Source organism: Rhinolophus ferrumequinum, chromosome 5 (assembly GCF_004115265.2).
Source record: "Rhinolophus ferrumequinum isolate MPI-CBG mRhiFer1 chromosome 5, mRhiFer1_v1.p, whole genome shotgun sequence".
NCBI lineage: Eukaryota > Metazoa > Chordata > Mammalia > Chiroptera > Rhinolophidae > Rhinolophus > Rhinolophus ferrumequinum.
In genome coordinates, this window is record NC_046288.1 from 25,054,305 (window position 1) to 25,080,514 (window position 26,210).

A 26,210-nucleotide genomic window follows, 5' to 3' on the forward strand; every position below is an offset into this window, starting at 1 on the left:
GTATTTATATTTGGGTCATACCACAAGTCAAAAGGAAATCATTACTTGAGTCATAATTTAAGCGTCAGTTTGCAATACAGGTCACAATCTCAGGCCTTCTAGGCTTGAAGATTCAATCAACTACCCTCTCTTTTCTTACTAATGGAGAAGAGTTGTAAAAAAGATCAAAAAGTTATCACTGAGAGTATATTTTGTTTAGCAGAAACATTTAATATCTGCCAAAAAATTCCTCAAACTAGATGCTTGTTTTGATAAAGAAGAAGATATTGGTGTCTGTGGCAAGCTACAAAACAGGTAATTTTCTCTGACTGTATTCCAATAATGTATCAAGTGGCCCCTTAACTATTAATAAATTAGATATAACAGAGTAAGTGAAAATATTCCTAACAATCAAATAGTCTCAAGGTATTTCTTTTTTCATTTGTGTTAATGTATTATATCATTCAACAACAGGTCATTATCAGTAAAGACTGATTATGCTATTAGTGATGTTCACCAATACAAGGCATAATTATTTAAATAGACATAGAGGCAGTTACGAAATGATTTATCATCCATTCCTAATAAATGCAACTGTATATCATGACTAAGTGGATCTGAACAAATGCCTCTTCAGACATGTACATATGATAAAGGAGGCAAAATAGAGATAAAAAAAAAAGATAATGTGAAGTCAACAAACCAATCCAGATCATCATACAAAAGTAATGAATTTGATGCTTTTGTTGATGAACTTAATATCCATATTGTCATTAATATTTTTCCAATTGTTTTACTTTATTAGGCATAATCTTCAATTCTTTGATTCTTCAGGGGGGAAATTAAATGCTCTAATGATAGAACATGACTTCAACTATTTTGTGTGTTTCGAAATGCTCGGTAGAGTATAATAAATGCAGGAGGTGCTGGATAAATACTTGGTGTTTGAATGCCTGGCTATCAATTTAAGGAAAATCACAAGAACAGGTCATTTCAATATGCTGTAAAAAAATAAAAAATAAAATAAAAAAGGTTTCAGTATTCTAAGTAATCTTCCTTCAGAACCTAATAGAAAACTCACACATGCACTTGATTTAAATATAACTTTTCATTATGTTTTGGCGATTTCCATGATGCCAGGCCATTGGGAATACTTTTAGAACTTTGTTTTCAATGACTAGTAATAAAGGGCAACAACACTTAAGAGTGAGGTCTTAAGCTAATTAATATTTTATGCATGTCAATTTACAACATGCATAATTACACAAATAAATTCATAGCATACATTTCAATGAGACAAATGATTGAATACTTCAGATACTGAGCAGCCTTGATTCTGAACTAAGCCACAAGAATGTTTGATGATTCACACACACAAAAAAGGATCATTGACCATGTTTCTGTTGAACCGAGAATCAGTTTGCAATCAGAATCGACACAAAAAAAGAGGAGAATTTAAAACTAGCTTTTAGATGAGCGGTGGGAAGAACAGAGTACTCGGATTAGGAAGAAATAGTATTAACAAAATCACCACTGGTGTAAAAGCAGACTATCAGCAGGTATTTTATAGAGAGATTTTGGAAAAAGTAATACCAAGAGAACCTGATTAAAGGTTGTCACCGTTTAAAGAGGAGGGATAGGAAACAAATATTAAAAGCTCCCACAAGTATAATCTTTCTCAAAATGTGGGCCAAACACACCCTGCATCAGAATCACTCCGTGTGTGGATGTATGTATTTGTGTGTGTGAATGTTAAAATATGCAAATTCTTAGGTCTCCCCTTGTACATACTGAATCAGAAATTCATGTGTAGTGTCCATGAGAAGGTAATTACTAATCACACTAAAGATAGAAAATAACCATGCACTTCCTTTAAATATCACAGTAATCATTATATACAATTCCTCTCAGATGGGTTCAGTCATCCTCAGTGAATCCTTTGGTGAAGATTAGAATGTCCAAAAAAGAGAGATTAAGAAAGTAGGCAAAACTTTAAATACTAATGTCATATTTCAGAATTTTGAAAGAAATCTATAAATTATAATTAGGGCTCTGTGTCATGAGCCTTAACTTTAAAAATGAAAAAAACAAAAAACAAAACAAAACAAAACAAAAAACAAGGAAAGAAAGACTCAACATAAAAATTTGACAGAGGATTATTTGAAGGATTCAAAAAATATTTTTAAACACATTACACATCAACATTACTAGCAATACCTGGCATTATAACACTGAAATAATAGAAAAACCATCAAACTCATTCATTTATGAACTTTTTTAACAAACATAGGGGCTAGGTCCTATTGTGACCCTCAGGGAAAGATTCTAGAAAAACAGACAAGAGAGCAAATAGTTATAGTGCCTTGTGCTCTGGGTTTTGAGATGCATGCCCAAATTAGAGAGCAGCAAAAGCTTTTTCAAGGTAGCAGCAGTTTAAGAGATCTGAAGACTAAACTATCTAGAACAATGATATAAAAAATAGGCTTCAGGTAGAAGAAATAGAATGTACAATATTTACTAGTGATTCAGAGCATAATGGCTCCAAGGTAAGAATTCCCTGGTTTAGATTCCTATTCCCTCACTTACTAGATTTGTGACCTTGGGCAAATCACGTCACATCTTTTAACTTCAGTTTCTTCATCCTAAAAATGGGAATAATAATAATATTGTCATGAGGATATTGCTAGGATCAAACAAGAATATGTAAATAAAGTTCTTCGCACAGCAGTATGCACACAGTGCTGAAACACGCTAGCTGTCTTTGTTTCAGTCATTGTTACAACAGGTAGAAAAGAGAAAGATCCTGAAGTGCCTTTTTAGAAACCAGCAAGTCTCTAGCAAGATTCCAAATCAGTGAACCAAACATGAATTATGATTGCTTCTAAAAATATTCCACCCCATTTGCTAATCATTAAATAAACCAGTCATGAATCATGGACAAATCCATCAGATTAGAGTCTCATCTTTGAAGTATGTTTTCAAAACAGCAAATAGGCATGGGAACAAACACAGAATGTGTGCCTCACCTATGCCAGTTTCAGCGAAGACAGACACCATCAGTTGGCAGTATTAAAAGCTTCATAGATAGAAAAAAGAGCAGAAATAATCAGAACACTGATCTGGTGACAGAAGCATCAGTGTTAGGTCAATGCAGAGATATTCATGATATGTAGCTAAATAACACATTTATCTTCAGATGTTTTTCCTTAGATACCTTAATAATTGACCAAATTAATATCTATCTGTACATGACAATGATATAGTTAGAAAAATGCATATTTTTTCACATATACTTTGATGAAAATGAAGCGTCTATTTTCTATATGCAAAATAGTCCCCCACTTGTTGCTCCTTCTTTGATGCTGTTATTCTCTTGCTGTTTCTTTATGTTAGCGCTCTGGATATTTTATCAAAATTTGAAGAACTCCAATGTTATTATACAACTCAGTGCTTTAGGAAATCATTGAAGATAGAGTCACTACTAGAAACAAATTTCTTGGTTTACTCCAAGTTTCAAGCAATTGCTTTTGTTATCTGTTGAATCAGTGGTTCTATACATTATTTTTTGCATTTGAATGTTTTTCCTCTTTTCAATTTATTTCACCAATGGGTCTGCTTATATAATACTCATAAACTCTAAAACCTATTTATCCCATAGTTTCTTCCACGGACTCACACTATTAGGAACATTATTGAAAAGTTTCTTAAATACTACTATACTAACATTTAACACCTTATTAAATGTTAGTCATTACACTAATTGTTTTGTCAGTGTTAACTCATTTAATCTTCATAACCATCAATGTCATAACTACGATTATTTTTTTTTTCTATTTTACATGTGGAAAAACTGAGGTTCTGGGAGGTTTAAGTAACTTACCCAAGTCACACAGCTAGTAAGTGACAGAGATAGTATGGACACCAGAAAGTCTGGCTCCACAGTACAGAACTTTAACCGATACACTAATTTGGATCTCTGTTATTGGGTTGAGTTGATATGTAAAGTCTAGTGGATATATGATAGTTATAAGTAGCACATTAGATGGCCAAACGCAACATGGGTGGATCTATAAAACAGTTGGATCATAGTGAAAAAAAAATAGTAGACAGAACTTGTTTAATGTAAACACAACATTAATTTTAAAATATATGCATGAAATGTTAAATAAACATTTTATGAATAAAAACAATTAACATATAAAATGGTTGTTCTTAGTGTAGGGAAATTGTAAATGGATTTGGGATAGAAATGGTATACAAGAAAATATATAATATAAACCAGACGAGTGCTTTGAATGAGTCAAAGTTGGTAATATCCCAGAGGTGAGGCAGATTATTAATTCAACCCTCAACCTTAAAAAAAAATAAATAAATAAAGAATAATTAAAAAAAAGGAATGGAGGGAGGGAAGAAAGAAGGAAGGGGGAGAGACGGGAGAGAGGGAAGGAAGGAAGGTACGGAGGGGCGGAGGAGATAGGATGGACAAATTTCAATAACTTTAAAAACAAGATTTTCCCAAAATATTAGAGATAACTTACTTAAAAATTATATGTAGAAATTTGCATTCAAATTTGAACAAATTCATTAGAATATACCATCACTGGAATATGACTTTATATATTAATAAAACCTATGTGATAAACCTCTAGCCAACATAGAAATCAGAACTCAAAAATCTCCAGGTTCCCTGTCTGCTAGAACAAAAGCATTTGGCTTGGGATTCAGCAAAAAGACTTGTCCAGGCAAGATACTGATTCAAACAGGCAACTTAAGAAACCAGGCTCTTTAGAAGGTCTCATATTTTGCTTTTCTGCTGGTGAAGATGGCAGAAAAACATGAAGATTGTGCTGGTAGCAATACTGAAGATTTTTCAAGTTTGAGATTCTGAAGCAGTGATGCTACCAGTGGCAGTAGCAATTGTAATAAAGTCAAGTGCGTGCCATTTATTGCTAGCCAGCTGCAGTGGCAACATTTTGCTTCATCAGGCCAGATTGTGATTGGAGTATCGGGCATTTCTTCTGGAAACTTAAACTCTAATCTTTGGATCTATTCTTCTCAATGATTGTCTGAGCCATCTAATATCCTTTATTAAAGGTCTTTACTGTTTAAACTAGCTAAAGTAGATTTTCGTTTGCAACTAAGATAGACAAGAAAACAAAATATGTTCCCCAAATAGAAGTGGTGCCGTCAACTGTCTTTTCAGGAAATGGGAATACAAGACCAATGATTTTTCTGGCTATGTTTCCTTGTAGCAAGACCCTATTTATTATGAAAGGGTGACAACCTGACAATGCCTGGGAGAGCGTGGCATATGTCTCATGACCTGTGGTCACCTCAAAAAAAGCGATTCTTGAAAGCATTATTTTTTGTGACCAAGTGCCACCTGTTTTATTCTATAAACCTATGAGACATACAAGAAATATGGGAAGGAATGGCTGTGCCTAACTGCACTGCAGAATTTAAAGGAATTTTAAGGAAGAAAATAAACAGCTCAAAGTTTGAATTCTCAGCTCCAGTCGTATTTAGATGATCAGTATCCATTCCATAAATATCTTGTATCCTCTCACAGTAAAATGAATGACAGAGCCAGGCATCAAAATCCAAGTTTTACTACACAGAATTCCTGAATTACAAAGATGATCAAATTTACTGCCTTGCTTTCTGAGAAAATGAAGACATTGACCGGCAAAAAAGTAAAATCCTAAGCACTGGAATGTGGCTATCTAGGAGAATTCAGACGTCTCGAAAGATTCTCAATTTCTAAACCTTACTGACTCTCTCATGCTACCAGATTCAGGTATTCCACACCTGAATGAGGAAGTTGTTCCCTCATGTCTTCAGTTCCAAGTCCATGAATTGATAGAAGAAAGTAATATTCTTTCTGTCCAAAGCTATTACACCGTCTGAACTCAAGATCACAACATCCTTTTAGGAAACAATTATCTGGTCAATACTGGGGACTAGAAGCTTCTTGAACATGAGACTCGCCAAATTCTGTAACTGAAATTTGTGGAAGCATCGGAAATAAGTATGAAAATGGATTTTATGTGTTCCTTACATAGGAGTGAGAAGTAATTTAATTAAAGCTGGTATAAATGCCTGATTAGAGATTCTGGATTCAATGAGCTTCCCCAGGAAGCTGGCATAGATGCTAAACGCTTCTTCTATAATTTGAACAAAATCTGAATCGAAAGGTGGCCTAAGTTAAATAAAGTTCAGATGCTGCGATTACCCTGTCTTATTGCAGAAAAAGGCATTAAATGGCATACTGTCATGGGAATGTTAAATTGGATTTATTTTTCAAGATTAATGAAACCACCCACCAGAAAGGCCCCAAAAGATACCTTCTTCATCATAATGATGAGAAATAAATTGATGAGGACAATGCCACCTTTATAAACAAAATTTATTTTCTTCTTTTCTCTGTTCTTTATACTTGAAAACACAGAAGTTGAAGCTGTGGTGAAATGATTTATTTATTTATTTATTTAGGGTTCAGATGTGGCAGAGGCCAAATAGCAGCACTTTATCACTGGAAGGAAGGTGGGCATGGCTTTTGAAACAGACAGCAGAATTTGAATAGTAAAAAGTATAGTACTTGGCATCCAGAGACCAAAGCAATGGGCCATTTGATTTGTACCACCAATGATATCAAGGTCTGAGCAATACAAATCAAAATTTAGTGACCTAGTTAGTCATAGTCTCTCATCAATTCCCAGGCCTGAGTTAGTTTACTTAACCCACAGCCCCTTTGATGCAGAGAAAAGTGGCTACCCACATCTTCCTTTTAACTTTTCTGAATGATATTTCTGGACTTTTTTTTAATACAGTGGGAAGGGGTGTAAATGCCCAGACCTTTCAGAGGTTATTGAATACTATATCCAAGCTAACGCTGATTCCTGTGCATCTAGAATAATACTAAGAAACATTGATCTGAGTGGAGGCTGTGGAGGTCATATAATGAATGAGATTTTGTCCTAAGCTAATAGTACAATTGGTACAGTGATGTCTCTATTCTATCCCTTGATTATTTGACTAGATAATTGGTATGTATTTGGAAAGTTTACCCTGCAGCTGGACAAAATCTCTCTTCGTCTCTAAGGCCCATGAAGTAAAAGCTGTACAACTGCAGTAATGGTCAAACTAAAAGCATCTCCCTCCTACCAAAAGAGTGAACAGAAATCTTTATTGTATCCCTGGGGAAATGCAGCAATTAGTGCCACTATAAAAAAACACGGAAGAATTAACACGTGGGGTTTATTAACACTTGCAGATTTAAATTACCTGTTTGGTGTGTTTAGAAGACAAATTAATCTTTGCAAATAATAATACATTTAATCAGGTGGTGATTACAAATACAGCCAATATAGTTTCTCCACTGAAGAAAATCAATAAAGACCCTTACAATTGCTATTATAATAATTGCCTAATAAGTGACAATGAACTTTTTTTAACATCTCAATAAAGAGACCATCTGAAAAAGTTTGTTGCCCCCTTGACAGGAACAATGGTTTACTTTCACCATCATGGTTCTGCATTCTTTTAAATTTCCAGCTCTACAGTCTAATTTAGTCTTTCAGAGCCCTGATCATTTCAACATCCTATGAGACATCATGCTAGTTGACAACATGAATGGCTTTAAACTGAAAGTACCTGATAAAATGGCATTATCATGTCTCCCAGACATCTTTGCAAGAAACAAGAAGTAAAATCTATCAAAACATGGGGACTACCTTGCTTAGTGATAGTTCTGATAGTCTATCTGGGAGAAGTTGGAATATCCCCTCCCAAATGTTTGATAGATTTTGCAACTCATGTCACATCAAACTAGCCCTCTGAAAAAAAGAGTCCAGGAATCTAAGACTAGTTCAAAACAATTAAAATTTGGTCTATTACAGCTCGGAATTCTGATTCTGTACCTTTGCATATTAAAGTATCAGCTTTTTTGTTTTTTGGTTAGAATGAAGTCATTTTTCTTGGGATAAAAATATATGTCTGTGTATATCAAAATAGCTTTAAACTTTTGCTCTTGATACAGTATGTCTAGTGCAAAATTATTTTAAAATAAAAATTTTTTAAATTGTTTAAAGACTATGATGAATGCACACTACTTTGTAAGCAGAGAACGAAACTTTTAAAGTATCTGATTTCAATGAAATTTTTAATTTTCACACTGTGTATCATTATAACACTATCTATCTAGCTATGTCCCTATCTATGCATTCATCTATCTAGAAGAAATATGTTATATACCCCGAAAGAATTAAACAGAAGAACAGAAGTTTTGTCACAGAAGTTTTGTCACACAAGTAATCTAAATAATGTTTTACAAAGAAAGATTGTCACACGTAAGTAAATTTTTTGAAAAATGTATAAGAAAGAAATAAACTAACTAGAAAACTGGAGAAACTCAATGCATGTTATCCCTTTTCTAAGTTTAAGAGTTCAATAATGCACATTTTATCCACTTTGCAATTTGACTATTTGTTACAAGTTCTCTACGTAATTAACATACATTTAATTTTCCTGTCATTTTGTCCTTCCTCACAGACAGCATTCTTTTACTTTCATGTAAATTACTTTTTCACACTTTTTTAGCCTGTATATGTGTTTATTTTTCTGCACTTTGAAAATCCTCACAGCAATTTTACAGTTCTTTCCTGTCAGCTTCAGTACTATCTGCTGTATTTCACAATGACCATAAATTCCAACTAATTCTAATATTTAGCTTGTCATAAAACTTTGTATTTTGACTTGACTTAATTACATGCAAAAGAGTATCATTTGAATTCAGATAACTTCTCCCAAAAGCAAGGTGCTAGACTCCATAATGATATAATGGCTGGGAAAATGTTTGAAATACTGCATAAACATCCATAAATTAATCATTTAATCACCATCAGCAGAAAAGTCATTATTTCTTTTATAGACTGAACAGCCAGTTATCTAATCAATTCCAGTACCTAGCTTAATGTAAGATCTTCATCTTGAAAAAATTACTATTTTTTCTTCCTGTATTTTCTGAATATAATTTCTAATCTAGACAATCATACATGCATTGATGTTACAAAATATAAATCAATAAGAAAATGCTAGAAAAAAATAACAAATTTGAAACAAATCAATTAAGAAGGAAATGCATTCCTCAAAAAAACAATCCTTAGAGGAGATTGAAACTAAAGTTAAAATCTGCTGAAAGAAGTTTTATATAAAAACTACACATAATACAGATTACTTTCTTCAATTTAATGCTTAAAGGATATTGAGGCATTAAAAACTACTATGGCCCACTTTCTACAATGTTAGTCTTTGATCGATGTCCAGCAATATTAACATTAAATCTAAGACTGTAGTAGCTACTTGAAGTTAAATGTTTGTGGAAATTAAGATTCAGTTGGTCTGGAATGTCAGATACTGGGGGAAAACATCTCCTTATTTTGATTTTCTTTTTTTTTTTTTTATTTTGGTAGGTTTGCAAAGATTTTATGGTTTGTGTAGCCTGAAAACTTGGAAAAGAGCAAAAGTCAACAAAATGTCTGCTCTGAATAAATGTTTGCTTTACATGATAACTATGCCTTGAACAGATGGATGAAAATTATTCTTTCTTGATATTTAAGGTATTTATAGGTAGCTCAAAATCACACTTTGCAGTTTTAACAGGCCAGCAAGTCAAAAAAAAAAAAATTAACAAACTAGAGCAAATATTTTTTAAGCACATCATTTTAAACATTCATTTCCTACATCTAGTTCATCAGAGAAATATCCTTCTGTCTTTCAAAGAAGTTAAAGTTATGCAAGCTAGAGAATGTTCTCCCAAAGGAAAATAACTCTTAGTGATTGTTAATATGCTTTTAATATGCTAAGGGAAGATTCACAGTAGAACAAAGTAAGGTTGAAAGATGTTGCACAAGAAACCTAAAACCACACATTTAGAGCCAGCATTATTCTGATGTGGAAAGGCAATTCACATTTACTGAATATTTGTGACATTTAGATACGGCAATGGAAAAATCAACTTATATTAGTATTGTTGATAGCTGAGTCTATACTGAAGAAAAACTTAATTTTCACTATTCCTACACAGCTCTTTAGACCTTTTTTTAGTTCTACCTTAGGTTGGGGAGCAAATGGAGAAAAACATAAAGGATTTACTGAGAAATATAGCATACGTATGTGCAATGTTTTCTCTCATGGAATAAAAAAAAAAAATCTGTGAACATGCATTCAAAATGAATAAAACATCTAGAATGTTCAGAATTATTCTTAGTGAATATTCAAATACCTTCATATAATCTAAAATACTCTAGAATGTTTCTCTCAGTTTTATCAATCAGAAGCACTATTAACTCAACTGCATGCATTTTCTACCTCTTGAGTGATAACCACGTGATTTATCTGATACATCCAACAATTCAAATTATTTTGGCCAAGACTTCATTACCAACAGCATTCTCTTGTAAATCAGTCATTCCACAACCTAGAAACTTAAACTAAGTCTGATTCGATTCAGTTAGACACATCCTATTTCACTGAGTATGGCGGACAATGATATCCATACTGACCAAAGTCTACCTGAGGCACTAAGAAGGTGACAAGCTTTCATCCTTAGACTGAATGAGAATTATGACCAGGGAAGAGAGGGAAGTTACAACTTGTTGGCTTTTATTACCTCCCTCAACCTCAGATACCTTTGTTGACAAAAACAGGTTATACATTACTTACAGTCTTTGAATAATTATTGCCACATAATAGGTTGAATTATAAAATCAGTTGTAGTTTATGTATGGTTTTTATTTTACCAGAAAAGAAGCCTTCTGTGTTGATTTGTATAAAAGTGAGTATTTGAGGGGGAAATATGGGAAAATTAGTTTAAGCACAACTGTATTCTCTGCTCCCTAATAATTACTCCCTAATAATCCCAAGATTTTCATATGGAAGATTGATGTGTTTTCATATGGTTGTACATAGTTTATAGTTATTCTAATTTTGATGAATGGATATATTAAAAAAAATTCATTTAATGCATTCTTGTTATAATAATAATAGAAATTATAAGAAGGCTTTTTCAGTCTGCAAGGAAAATTCAGCTGTGGTGCCAAACAAACAAATTAACAAACAAGGAAATAAAACCTGCCTGATTACATGCTAAATTAAAAAACTAGAAGTAAACAAAACAATAAAAAATGTTGATTTGAGCTATAATGATTGCACTGCTTGTAATTTTGTGATAAAAAAAATATCTGCTAAAAATGGATTTGAGCCAGAAATGTATTTTTAATGAAAAAATTCAATTAAAATATCTTTTTTTCACCATACATGAACGTGTCTGATAAGAAAGCTTAGCCCTTATTTGTTTAAAACTGAAAAAAAAAAAAAAGCATGTTGAGATATATTCTACTTCAAGTTCTAATGCTCTGGTTTGTGAGAAATTCTCTCAACAGATCTCAGACAACATAGCCCTCAGCTGTGGAGGGAACTTACAGAGCTTGGCCTAAGGTACATGATTTGGTTGGACATCACACTTACCTGCTTGATTTGTGGTTACATTTACAGCCACATACTGCCGGGCTCCTGGACTCAAGTCGGACACTCCATTCACTGCCTCAATCTCAAAGGTATAGTTTGTGTGAGCGAGCAGGTCCACCATCATGACAGAGGTGTTTTTCAGGCCGATTTGCTGGGGGAGGTACCTGACATGACCTCCACACTCATCACACACACCTGCATAGGAGTTGCACTTCTTGCATGCAATATAATATGACACATCTTTCCTTCCACCAGTGTCAGCAGGAGGAATCCATTCCAGAAAGACACTAGTTTCATTAACATTTGAGATGGCATTCCGAGGAGGTGAGGGGGGTCCTGGTTTGCAAAAAAAAATATGTTGAGAAAAACATATATTAAGATGACAAAATTTACTACACAAGTACCTAGTCTAAAGGAGGAAAAAAAAATTGATTTGCAATCAAACTTTTAATAGGGAGAATCAAAGAGTCATCCTTTGTAACAATCTTTAAAAAAATCTTGTTACAGTTTTATAGAGACAATAGTGGGGTTTATACTGTACAGAAATGACTGATCTTGGAATTGTTATAACACTAGTTGAGTAAAGCAAGTATTTTGCTTAGGGTATACGTAAATAAATATGGATTAAAACTATATATGCAAAATAATGTTAGATAAAATTATATATTTAAAAAGTGGCAAGTCCTTTGGCAAACACAAGGAAAAAAATCCTCCTTGGGACTGAACTAATTACTTCCTAATTGATAGTTGTCCCTGAAACTTACGAAATAAACATGAAGGATTATTAAGCAATGAGAACAGCTAAAAAGAGGATTTTTCAATGCAGCTCTTGACTACAAATTCTGCACAAGTAAAACCTTAGCATTAGCATAACTCAAAATCAATGGTATATCTACTAATAAATCTCCAGCAGAATTTGAAACCATCCCTCATATGTCAAGAAAACACTAGAATTTAAGTAGTTGGTCACATAACAATCTGTAATAAAGTTTATTTTACTCTGATATTGTTTTCATATGGTGGCTGTAATAATTTGCCTCATATGCAAATTATGAATTTTACTTAATTGGAAATGTGAAATTCATTTTAAAAATAACTAAAAAAAAACTACAATAGGAAGAATGAAAGTATTCAGATATTGAAGGACCAGCAGAACAAATTTATAAATAAATAATTAATAATATCCATTTGTATACTATTTCAACTATTTCTGAAACTAACAATTAGCATACTAAAGAGAACTAAAGTTGATTACATATCAACTGTAATAAATGTACCACTCTGGTGAGGGATGTTGATAATGGGGGAAACTGTGCATATGTGGGGGCAGGAGCTATGGCAAATCCGAATCATTTTTCTGAATTTTGCTGTGAAACTAAACTCGGTCTAAAAAAATGAAGTACTTTTTAAAAATTGATTGCATAATGTCAAAACCTATAGTCGATTTTCAGACACTTAGAGTTAAAACTTGTTAGTTGTTAATATTATGTTATCAGACGTTCTCAAAGAGAACATAAATTTATATATGTTTTAGACTTAATTAGCAAAGATTTTCTGATAGGAAATAAGACTGTGGTTATAGTTGAATTGTTCATAAGCATAAATTAAGCAAATATAGGATGATTTACTTAGCCATATTAATATTAATATTTGTTCTAGATATAGATATTAATATTAATTTTAGTTAATATTAATTCCATATAACATTTATTAATCCTTGACTATTGAGGACTAAATTTAAAAGTGATAGGAAAGGCACCTAGTATTTACAAATTGTCATTTAAACTTAAAGGACCCCATAACCTAAGAGTTGCCATTTTTGACAAAATAATCCCCACCTTGGCAATATTTATGGTTGAACCCTGTGAATTTTTCCTTACGTACAAACTCACACATTTCGATATAGAACAGTCACTTTTAAGTTCAAAAAATTTTAAGATGGAAATACAAGTATTATTTTTTACTACAACTTTTAGCTTATTTAATAATGGAAAGTGATGGAGAAAATGTGATTTCAGATCAAAAGGTTACAGGCTTACTTCTGAGAAAAAGGTAAAATATACCTGAAATATGTCTAGTTCAGAAAGATATCAAACGTCTAGGGTTTTTCCTGCCAACTGAAATAGGCCTACATATAACACCTTTCTTCTAAATCTGCAAAAATGCAGCAAAGTCTGACTCTTCCTTTTCTCCTGACACTGCTACTAACAGCCCCTCAATATTTGACTGAGGGAACATATGCCTTTAAAGTCACAATGAAATTCAAATTCAAGTGAAGCCCTAAAGTAGAAGAAGAGGCTCAGACTAACTTGCACCTAATGATATTCCACTGCCTGCTTATAGATGTGATGTATGAGCCAAAGTAGAGCTGTGAGAAGTACCCTTGATTTAAGAATATTAATTCTGTTTCCAGATTATATATATACATACATATATATATGGAATCATATATATATGTATATATATATGGAATCATATATATATGTATATATATATATAGAAATTGGAACCATATAAATATATATACACACATATGTATACTTCATATATATACATACATGTATATATGTGTATACATACATACATGTATGTATATATGTACATATAGTAAATGGAGTTGAAACCATAAATTTAATTCCAAAGAGCCAAAGGGAAAGCAAAATTCTTTATTTTCATCTGAATATCAATCAAGCCATCTGTTCAAGGGCTGATATGCAGTATTTGGGGTAGCATGAATGCAACTAAACACAGAACACCCACATTCCACACTCACAGATTATATATTAGAAAGAGCTTCCTCATGAGTCACAATAGTCTCTTTCAGAAACGCATACAAATTAGTGTTCTTTTGAGACCCAGTGTTAGAAATTCACATACTTGGAGACAGAATATATGAAGCCTGAGGTCCTAAAATGAGTGCTAAGCAGCCTTTGCCACCAGAGCACCAGCTCTCCCCATTCCCAGACTTCATAAATTTACAGAAATGGAGACTCACAGTTATGCTAACAAAGAGAAAGATGATGGCTTGACCATTCAAAGAAATTATATATATATAATTAATTATAAAATTAATGAAATTTAAAAGGAAATTCAAGACATAGTTTTCTCTCCCTAATTTATCACTCTATTGTCTAGCCAACATTTCCCTGCACTCTTTGGGCATTCTTTTGCCCTGAATAATAGAAATAATCTCCACTGCAACCAAAATGTACCACATTCAATCATAGTTTATATAGCCTCTATTCAAATTTATTCTCCCAAAAGTGTATATAATAATGTGATTTACTCATTTGAAAAGGAACTTTTTATAATTAGTAATCACTTAACCCATAAAATTATCAGACTTGTGATAAAAGAATGATCTTTAGCAATGTAAAGCTAATCAATACCAATGCTTTAAGGATTTAAAATATATTTCACTGACATTATGAAATTCAGAAACCGAAATTCAGATAAAATTTCAGTTTGTAATTATTTGATTAAAGCCACTGTATGTCTTTATATTTAATTCTAATGAATACTACATTTCAAAAACTTTTTCATCATCATTGAGGGCAACTACAAACCAATGAGATCTAAAATAGTAAAACAAGGCAGGTCATGAAAATGTAATGCTATTCAGTCTGTTTTTGTTTGATTTGCTATAGGGACCACAGATGTGCAAAAAGTATGAAAGTACTGTCATCAAACAAATATATAGATTTGTTTCCTTCCCAGAAATATGCGGATCACTAGAAAAACAAAATCATCAAAAGCATTACTGGAGGTTAATGCATCTACTGGAAATGTTGGAATTAGGTGTTTAACATTCATCACTCTAATTATACAATTATTTGATTAGTTAATTAATAATAGATAAGGACACTCACTCATAAGAAACATGACAACTGCTTGAAAATCTTAGCTAAAATATTGGTTTTATATTTGACTCAATCTGATTTGCCAACCCCCAGTTCTCCATGTTCTTGTAAGTGTTTACCATCTTCTTTTATAAATGACCTTCCCATTGGTCTTTGCAGCTTAGTGGGGCAAGTTAGAACAAGAAGACGAAAGTCTCATTGACTGCATGTTTATGTGATCAGACAGCTGGGTTGGAGGAAGAAGAAGAAAACTTACCATGAACAGGGAAATGGATTGATCAAAGTCATGTTTGGCTACTATTAACACTAATAGAAAACAGAAAATTAAAGGAAAAGTTCTATGCCTGTGTCTCAGATGTTGAATTTGAAATTAGGGAAAATGGATGCTTCTCAGAGTGAGTGATAAAAGAGCCTCAAATGTTTCAATGCTTACTCAAGAAGATTGAAATGTGGTGAAAAACTATATTAGAAGATTAAACCATTATGCCTGTTTTAGGGGAAATGGTAATAGAATGGAACAGGCTCCTCCATGCTCTTTCTTCAAACTGGTGAAAGTTAGCATCACCAAATATCCGTGGGTTTCCTTACTTGTGCATGCCATTGTGGGTGGATCAGACTCCCTCCTGAAATAATCCTTTTCACAGACACAAGAGGTTGAAGCTTCCTCATGGGTATAACTGTGAGGTGGACATTTGCTGCAGCTCTGGCTGTGAGGTGAGGCTTTGAAGAACCCAGGTCTGCACACTGTCAAAAGAAATAAGAGACTAAGCTTTTCCCTGGAACAGATGCAGTGTTTGTTTTGTGAATAGTGTCATTATTTTGACTAGTATACACAGATTACACATAATACAATCTTTGCATTAATTTCAATGTTTTTATAAGCTTCTGAATCATAAATACCAGGCTATTCATTCAGATAATCAAATATTTATTTTAAATATTTAAATTAAACATGTTTGAAATGTTATATATTTTGAATGATTTTTATGCTACAAGAGCTTATAAGAAATTATATTATGAAAGGTAAATACTTATTTGTATTTAAAACTGAAACAGTGCTTTGACTATAATTTTCATTTCCTCTATTAATACATCTTACATTAAAGAAATGCACATTTTCCATTATGCTCATAGAATTGTATGGTACAGACTAGGTGATCAAAATTTTGTTATTAAATGAATGAATTAATTAATTAGTAGTTGCTAAAGGCTTTATAAATTCTCTTAGATTAGGGAGAATGCATGAATGACCTGGTGTATCATCCACATTATATAGTAATTTCAGGAGGAGTTGGATTTTAGACATTTATTTTAGATTTTACTCCATTTTAGAATTTTTCATTGATTCAATATGCATTTATTCTGGTATCAGTCATACTTATACAAATCATAATGATCTTTAAGGGTGAAAAGTGTGTTCCATTTAATTTTGCATTAACAATGTTTATCACAGTGTTTGACCCCATTAGCTGTTTATAAATTGTGATGTAGTGCATGAATGAATGAATAGCATGGCAGGAAAATTGTAACTGAAGTATTAAGAATAAAGAAAATGTTCTCTGATATTTTTGTTAACATTTCTAAGTTGGTGTTCAGGTAAATAAGTGCTAAGTAAGTAAATCTTTTTTTATTCTGTGCATTCGCTAGAGATTTATATTTTTATTTCTCCTTAGTGGCTAATAAAGTCAAACTTCAATATTCCAATTGCCTAGTGTGGGCCAACTGAAGATTGACAGACACCAAACTGATGGTTTGATTACTTTTTGGGCTTATTTACATAAAGCTAATCAAACATCTATATTATTTCTATTTTTAAAATTATCTCTCTCTCTCCTTGTGTGTGCGTGTGTGTATGTGTGTGTGTGTATACACACAGAGGGTGCCAAAAAATGTATACGCATTTTAAGAAAGGAAAACCATATTAAAATTGTAATAATATATATACCAATAACAAAAGATGAATACAAATCACGTTTGACTTCTGCAATTACAAGACGTGCTCAAAGTAGTTACCATCAGCATCCAGACACTTCTGATCATGGCGAACTATTGCTGGAGTAACATTGACCAAACTGTCCACTTGTATATATATTTTTGGCACCACTGTGTATGTATATGTATGTGGTGTGTACACACACACACATGCACACACACACACATGCATATCGGGGACTGCCAAAAGAATGTATATACACGACTTGTACTCATCTTTTGTTATCTATAGATAGTAGTACAATTTTAGTATAGTTTTTTTCTTTCTAAAACGTATATACATTTTTTGGCACCCTGTGTGTGTGTGTGTGTGTGTGTGTGTGTGTAAACATTTATTCATGAATCAATTAACATTTGCTAAAAGTCAAAGGTAAACTTGTATTTCAATAAAAATTTTTGAGACAATGAATTGGGGCTAGGTTTCATGTGCCATAAATGACCTGGAGTTTTAGTAATCCATGCTAAGTCTTTTTGCCATCATCGGAATAATCAGGAATCGACAAAACTGAGAAGGTACTTTTTTTACTAGATCTAATTATAGCGATAGTAAAGCCTTAATGCTCTTATAAATTCAGAGAATGTGAAGGTATTTGAAAGATAAGAAGAGCTTCTTGATAGTATTAGGGACATTCATGTAGTTAAATGATTAGGAGAAGATTTAAAATATTATTTTTCTTATAATAGGATTGCTGTAGCAGCTAGTACCATTCTTAGTTAAATTATCCGATTTTCTTCTTTTATCCTTTTATTCCCACTTTAAACATTATTTGTCTTCAAAGACATGAAGTGCTAATCCACACATTTTGCATATTTGAAATTCTTTTATCATTCATGAAACAAAAGTCATTTATTTTCTTTTTAATGAGTGCCTTTTAACTTAAAAATTTTATATGATATCCTATATAAAACTGCTGTTCAACCCTCTATGGGAACCTTGGAAATAGGAAATAATATAAATGAAGTAAAAACTTGATAAATGTGTTTTTCTATTCAGTAGTTCAACAAATTGCTTTCAGCAAGTGTGGTGGGCCAGAAATTTTGCTTGGTACTTGGTTACAGAGATACACAAGATAGATATGGCTCTGCCTTTACGTGTCTTAAAGGTATTTCATAAATAATTAGAAATATGAGTATGCTAGGAAAGAAAAAGAGCTATGGGGGTGAACATCAACACCTAATTTAGGCTGGAATGTAAAGAAGACTTTCCTAAGGAAGCTGAATCTTTGCTGAGATGTAGGTCAGGAATATTATCTAGTTTGAATAGGAGTACTGCAGTCCCTTAGAGGGAAAAATCCTTTTGAAGGATGAAAAGAGATGAAGACCAAATAGGGAGATGGGGAAAACTAAAGAGTTGCTCAGGGAGGTAATAGGAATAGAGTGGTAGTGATAAAGCCAAACAAGAAAGAGGACACCAGGTCACAAACACCTTACAGCTTTTATTATTGGGGACTTTGATTTATGATTAAAGAGAGGTCATTACAAAGTTATAAGCAAGGAAAGAATAAGATCAGAACGGTGTTGAAGAGATCATCTCACAGTAGCATGGGTAAGCAATTGGAAAGGAGCATGGATGGAGGTCATTGGCCTTTCGTTTCAGTTGAATTGGTCCAGAAACAGTCTGTTGCATGACAAGAGTGGTTCCAATGGTGACAGAAAGAGAAGGTGAATTCAGCAGATAAGTGTAAGGTAAAATCAACAGGTTTTCATGATATATTTAATGGGTCAGATGAGTGAGTGGGAAATCCTAAGAAGGACTCTAAGGTGTTTGGCTTAAATTACAGGCTTAAACAGGAAATACCGGCACTATTTTCTCAGATAGAAAACACTAGATATGAAATGTATTTGGGGGAAGATAATGATTATGTTTAAATTTTTATTTAATTTGAAGTAGCTGAAGAAATCCAAACGGAGGTATAGAGAGGAAAACTGTGGGCTCAATAGTGTCCAAGAAAAATATCACAAAACCATAATTATTCACTGCCTTCAAATCATGGCCCCAAATCCAAATGGGACATGTAATGCTACTAGACAATCTTAGTATTATTTCCCTAGTTAATTTCAGTTCCCAACAGCAACATGAGTATTACCGTGTTTCCCCGAAAATAAGACCTAGACAGACTATCAGCTCTAATGTGTCTCTTGTAGCAAAAATTAATATAAGACACAGTCTTATATTATATAAGACCCGGTATTATATTATATTATATTATATTACATTAAATTATATTATATTTATTATATCCCTGGTATTATATTATATTGCAATGTATATTATATTATATTATATTATATTATATTATATTATATTATATTATAAGACCCAGTGTATTATATTAAAATAAGACTGGGTCTTATATTAATTTTTGCTCCAAAAGACTCAGAGCTGATGGGCCAGATAGGTCTTATTTTGGGGGAAATATGGTATGTAGTTTCTCCTCTTCCTTCTAACTTCTTATAAGCACTGTTCCTTTGTAACTCCTAGTGGGTGCCTTTGTATGCTGAGGAAACAGAAATCATCAGATAGGAAATTTCTAATTTTCCTACCTTTAAATCCCTAAACCTATATAGACTTGAACCCACGCTTTCTACCTTAAATATCTTTATTTGAATTAGGAACCCATGTCCACTCTCTGAGAGTAATTTTTCTGAGAGTAATTTTTCAAGTGTCTACTATCCATTTTAATGTCATTCTCTCTCTCTCTCTCTCCCTTTCTCTCTTTCTCCTCTTTCTGCAAACCTAATCATTCACATAAGCCCAATACAATTTTCCATAACTTTGGAATGAAAACAAAGTGAAACAAAATAAAACAAATAACAACAACACAACTACCAATCTCACTTGATCCCAATTCTCCCTGTAACTACCAAACAGTTTTGTTCCCTTTCAGAACATAGTTTCTTAAATTATTTTTTACACATGCATCATTAGTTCCTCATTTTAAATCACACACTGACCATTCCACTACAGTGAAACTACTCAATTAAAACTGCTTTTGTTAAGACTGCAGTCATGTCTGTCGTTGCCATACTTACTTCTCTACAACATTTGATCAAGCCCTCTTTTGGGAAATTACAGTTAATTTTACTACAAAATGATAGCTAGCATAGCCTACAAGTTTCCACAAAATATTTAAGAAATCCTTCAAATGTGGTCCCCTGCAACACTCCCTATCTCCACCCTACTTATAATTTCCTGCACTTATGGACTTCCTCTATCAGTCTCTGAATATTGCAGGAAAAGTATTTCAGGTCAAAAGACAGGAAGTGTAAATCAGGGGGGGGAAAAAAAATCTTCCAGTCCACGAAGTCCACAATAAAGAATTTGGATTCAATATGAATGCATTTGGAAGATACTATGGGTATTATTATTATTATTATTATTATTATTATTATTATATTTTGAGTCCATTTTTTCAATAAAGCACTGTGGCAAGGTAGGTTTGCACTGTGGTGAGAATATAACAGTTGTACTCCACACATTGAAGTTACAACATATTTGAGAAGACAAGAAATAAACAAGTAATAATCCAAAGAAACAAAATTGACTTTTTGCATTTTAATTATGACAAGATTTAACAAATAATTATTTAAGTAGTAAAATTTCTCTAAATTCCAACTTGATACATTTCATTCAAAATAAAGGAAGCTTCTGGAGCAAAGTTGTTTCACGTGATCCTTGTACATTGCCTAAAGAGTATTTGGCAAATACTATACAAGTCCACTTAAGTTAGGTAAGGAGTAGGAGAAAAAATATGCATACTCCTTTGACATGTTTCATAAGACTATTCTGGTAATCCTTTGGAGAGAAGGAAACTATTTGTAGTAATTTCTTTTCTAATCCATGTTTCCCAGCTCATTTTAAGTGCCACCTTTTCCATGATGCTTGTGTTGATCGCCATGATAACGTATTTTTTTCTTCCACATCCTTTAGAACTTTGAACCATTTATTTAGCCACTCCCTTATGGTAGACAACAGAATCTTTGTCATAATTTTGTGTGTATGAATTCTCATCTGTTCCCAACTCATATCTATACACATTCTGGAATATGGAATCTGTTCCTTTGATTTTCATCATACGAGAATACAGTAGCATAGGCTCTTGTATTGAGTACATAGTCATCAGTATTTATTGGTGTAAATAGTACATTTGTGTACTTAGGGTCTAAATGACATAGCAGGAACTTACTAAAAGCTGTTTAACCTGAATTATTTAAATATTCAGTCCAGGCAAGTAAAAAATATGTATTACATCCACACTCGCTACTTTTGTAGTCTCTTAGTAGTTTTGCAGAAAGTACCAACACTCTAGGTCTCATATTTATTACTTCAAATACAAGGATGTTAATGACATCTATAAAAATACAGTTTTTAAATCTAACCAGAAAAAAAGCATGTCATCACGCTTCAAATGAATAGAGGCCTTTATTTGTTAAATTGTGAAAGGGTGCTGCATAGTCTGATTAAGAACTTTTTTAAGTTCTCAAAATTACAAAATTGGTTAAACTGACAATTTAGAATGTTTTTCACAGTTTTTTTAATTGTCACTTAAATTACTTTTAACGTTTCCAAAATATTTTACTCTTCAAGATGCATCACCTGTGGGATACCTAAGTGAATTATTTTTACAATTCAAAGTCAACACTCCAGGAGTATGGACACCAAGAAAATTAAAAATCAAAGTAATGTAAAAAATACTATTTTTGTAATTTAAAATATTATAATTCTCCCCATTAGAATTAAAATGCATATACCATTTTAAATATACATATATAAAAAAGGAAATGAAAATAAAAATGCACAGACTGTTGCTATCTATAGTGTTCAAGATGTAATTAACTTTCAAAGAGTTATTGAATTTATCCAATTATATGCTTTATTAAAAATAACAGAAAATCACTATGAACAGGATTTTTACCATAGTTCTGTCATATGTGAATTACCAGAAGACATAAGCTAAGTCAAATTTGTTCTTCAGATTTTTCAAAATGAGGTCCCCATAAGATAGTTTAGTCTATTTTAAAAAATATGTTTATTAAGAAAAACACAACATGCTATAAAAAACTTACAACTCAAAATATATCAACTAACATTTATACTAAAATTCAACTATGATAGCATAATTATCTTCATATTTAAAATATCTGCTCAGTATAAAAAATAGGTATTGGGTTGAAAAACTGATAGAATTAAAATAGATTTTAAACTGTGAACTCTACAATTTGGCAACACCTCTTGAATGTTTGCTGACAGAAAAAGGAGAAAGATCCTATTTCAGAATTTGAAATTGTTGGCTAATTAGAATATGTTTAAATTACTGAAAGCAATAAAGCTAATTATAATATTAGAAAATAATATAACAGAAGAACAAGAATATTACTGATAAATACATTAAATCTCTCTCTACAGATATATTTTTAACTTAGGCTCACCAAATATTGACATGAGCTCAAAAAACTTATATGATATTTATAAATGAAGAGTAAAATTAATTAGTTACATATCCCTCACATATTCATTCATTCAAAATACGTAATAAATTAGACCTATGTGGCATGAAGAGTACTGAACACTGGATCTACAGATATAATTAACATTTACTCATTGCTAATATGTCATTAAATAACTTAGTCATCTGTGGTGATTGCTTATATGCTATCTGGCACCTATTTAGACATTCATTAATTGAGCAATGGTGTTGCGTATTAATATACCCAATTAAAAAATGATCAAGTCTAATATCTCCTTCCCATAATTTAGGATAAGAAATTACCTTACCACCTCCTCTAGAGTTTAGAAGAGCAGAATATCCCTAAATTTAGTAAAAATGTATTATAACTAATATCACTTCCTGTTTTATTCCTAAGATAGAACTTGTATACTCCATAACTAATAACAAAGTTAGAAAATATACTTAAAATTTAAAATATACTTAAAATATACTGAAGAAAACATATGTAGATATAACCAATGTATTAAAAAATCTAGGACAGAATGTTTGTTATGGTCAAGTAAAGCATGTTGATTCAATTATTGTTTATTTCATAATTATTCCTCTACAAATTATGTGGCTTCTTAAGATAAAATAGTTAAGCTAAATAAATTTCAGTTTTACAAGTTATCATATATTTTTTCCTCTTTGGCTACATGGACACATTTGAGATACATTAACTGAACCATGAGACTCACTTTGGCTTGGAATGGATTGACATATGGCCTATAAGCCATGGATAATTGTAAATCACTACCTGAATATTATATATTTATCTAACTGAATCTCCCCTAAAATAAATGCCACATAATTTCAGCAATTCTTCAAAGTCTTCTACATTCCATGTAAGGATGAATATTTATTTCAAATAATAGAATCCATGGTATCTCTCAAAGCAGAGGTTGTTTTTCCCCTTAAATTTTAATTTGATTGGATGCCTCTACAGTAATAAATCACTGCAGATGATTTAAAGCTTTATCTTAATTTTACTGGATATTTCTAATATCTCTATAATTTCAATATATGCTTAAGATGCTGAGCAGTGTTGTTCTCCCAAAGAAACAAATGTGAATCAATTTAGATGATCAATGCACTTCTACAGTCATGTTTGTAGGATATGCAATAGAGTGTATGTGTATGTGTAAAAACACTTTTGATTTCTGGTTACATATTTTCCATCAAAAGTTTTAATTAGATAAAGATTTGGAAGTTACCAAGGATAATTTCTACTGTTAAAATGAACCAAATTAAAAATAATACATTGAAAGATTGAGAAAAGTTGGTATAAAATGGGCTTGAATTAAGCATTGTTCCTTCTCTACTCTCATACATTATCTTTACTTTTTCATAGAGACAAACAAAAGATATCTATCTGAACAAGAGTTAATCTTGACACCAACAAACACTATGTGTAACTGTTTTATTATGTCAATTTGGTTTTATGAACAAATGGTGCTTTTAAACAGTCTTTCACAATTTAAATTCTTCATAAGTAAGGAAACATCAGCTATGAAATGTTTGATGAATACCGTTCTCAGTGAATTTGTACAGTAGAACAGCACAAAATAGAAATTAAATTAAATCAAATTAAGTGACTTTTTAATTTTAAATGATAAATCCTCCAGTACTTTTATTATGTCTTCAACTGGTGAAAGCATTAAAGCCAAAAAAATCCAGGAGATGACTGGATTATAAAACACTGAAAAAACAAACTTGTACATAAGTCTTTCAGAGTACCCAAAAATTAACACTATGCCTTGCAAATATTTTCAACATATTCTCATGGTTTAATTGGCTATCAAAATGTATAATTCTTATATATCTTCATAAGCAAAATTAATGTTTATAATTATTTTGTAAGTTTAGAGGAAAACTAGAAATCTCTCTTTTTGAGAATAAATTTACCATGGAAAATTATATAAAAGGGGAAATCTGTGGATGAATGCTAACTCACTAAAAACCGTGACACAAATTTTAGCATTTGTTTATTGATAATAAAACATATTACCTTTTCTAAATTAAAAGATATCCAAGTACACTACTTAGAGTTTTCTCTCATCTTACTCATGGACGATTTTTCTGTACCAACTGATTAAATCTGATGATATCTAGACCTTTTCACCTTGTTTTATATTGAATATGATGAAAAATTAAATACGCATGAGATATCATGAATTAACGTTGTATCAGCCTTTAATGCTTCTCTTCATTATTCAATGGTTCAATCCATTTGCTTTTCTGAACAACATTCATGATATGAATGTTTATTGCCTTGATGGTGGAACGTATAGTTTAAATATTAAGCTAGATGATTTATTCTGTAATTGAAAGGAAAGCTTATGGTCCATGTACTTGATTTGAAGAATCCATTACTTTTAGAATCAGGTAGTGAAACCCAGTTTGTTTAACTCATGTCTGTATGGTCATAAAATAAGTCCAGTTAGGAATCATGAAATGAACATGTTCCAGTTAATGCAATAAAATTTCCGTGAAAGGACAAAAGCATCCAACAGAACACTTGTTATGCAAGCATATGCTTCCATCATGTATTACAGAATTGTACACTTGAAGCTTATGTGACTTTACTAATCATTGTCACCCCAATAATATTTAATAAAAAAAAAAGTATATGCAAGGTCTGGGTCAGGATCTTGTCCTTGGCAGCTAAAGTAAAAACACTGTTTTTTTGTTATGACCATTTCTCCTTGTACCACACTGGGCATTACATCTTAGTACGCTAACTTAGAAGACAATACTGCCTCTGTAACAAAAATTATATTTCCTTTTATAATGATGGAAAAGATTAAATATGTACTATATTGAAACAAACACTATACCATTTTATGTAGTATAAATGCATTAATTATTACATTTTCTCCTTTAAAATCAACAAGTAGAACAAAAAGAAAACTTATTCTTCATTTCAGTCAGAGAATTATTGCCCAGATTGATTATAATTTGAGGTTAAAATATTAACAGTGGAAATCTTAGAAAGCATAAATAGATGTAGAGATTATCTGTAACAAGTGTTCAAAAACTATAATTTCACTTAAAAGAAATATTTTTTAAAAACCCTATTTGTGAGAAAGTATACTGGAGTGTATGATATGTTGCATTTGAAATTATGAATATACATACAATGAAATGTAAGAGAACACACAGGATATAAAATTGTTCTAAACCTGTTCTCTCCAAATTGTACACTGAGAATTAAAGGGAGTCAAGCCATTTTACCCATATCTATGATTAACCCATATTTAAGTACTGTTCCTTTGAATTGAAAGTCTGTGAACTAGCGAAAGAAACTGGCTAACACAATTAATTCATTTGGCAAAAGCAGTCATCTATTTGTCCCTAATTTTTA

General features: G+C 31.9%; 1 protein-coding gene across 8 annotated transcripts in view; it reads right to left on the minus strand.

The window, feature by feature from the left end:
* EPHA5 (EPH receptor A5) overlaps positions 1–26,210 on the minus strand; it is a 339,363-nt gene that overhangs the window by 151,128 nt on the left and 162,025 nt on the right. For 4 of the 8 annotated variants that reach the window (XM_033106462.1, XM_033106465.1, XM_033106464.1 and 1 more), the window contains exons 4-5: positions 15,954–16,109; positions 11,506–11,841 (exon numbers count right to left, since the gene is read on the minus strand). The exons of 1 other annotated variant lie outside the window; for it this stretch is intronic. In XM_033106462.1, the coding sequence (XP_032962353.1) occupies positions 11,506–11,841; positions 15,954–16,109 (492 nt within the window). The remainder of the gene's footprint in view (positions 1–11,505; positions 11,842–15,953; positions 16,110–26,210) is intronic. 3 more of the 8 variants (XM_033106467.1, XM_033106468.1, XM_033106466.1) reach the window with 2 other exon arrangements.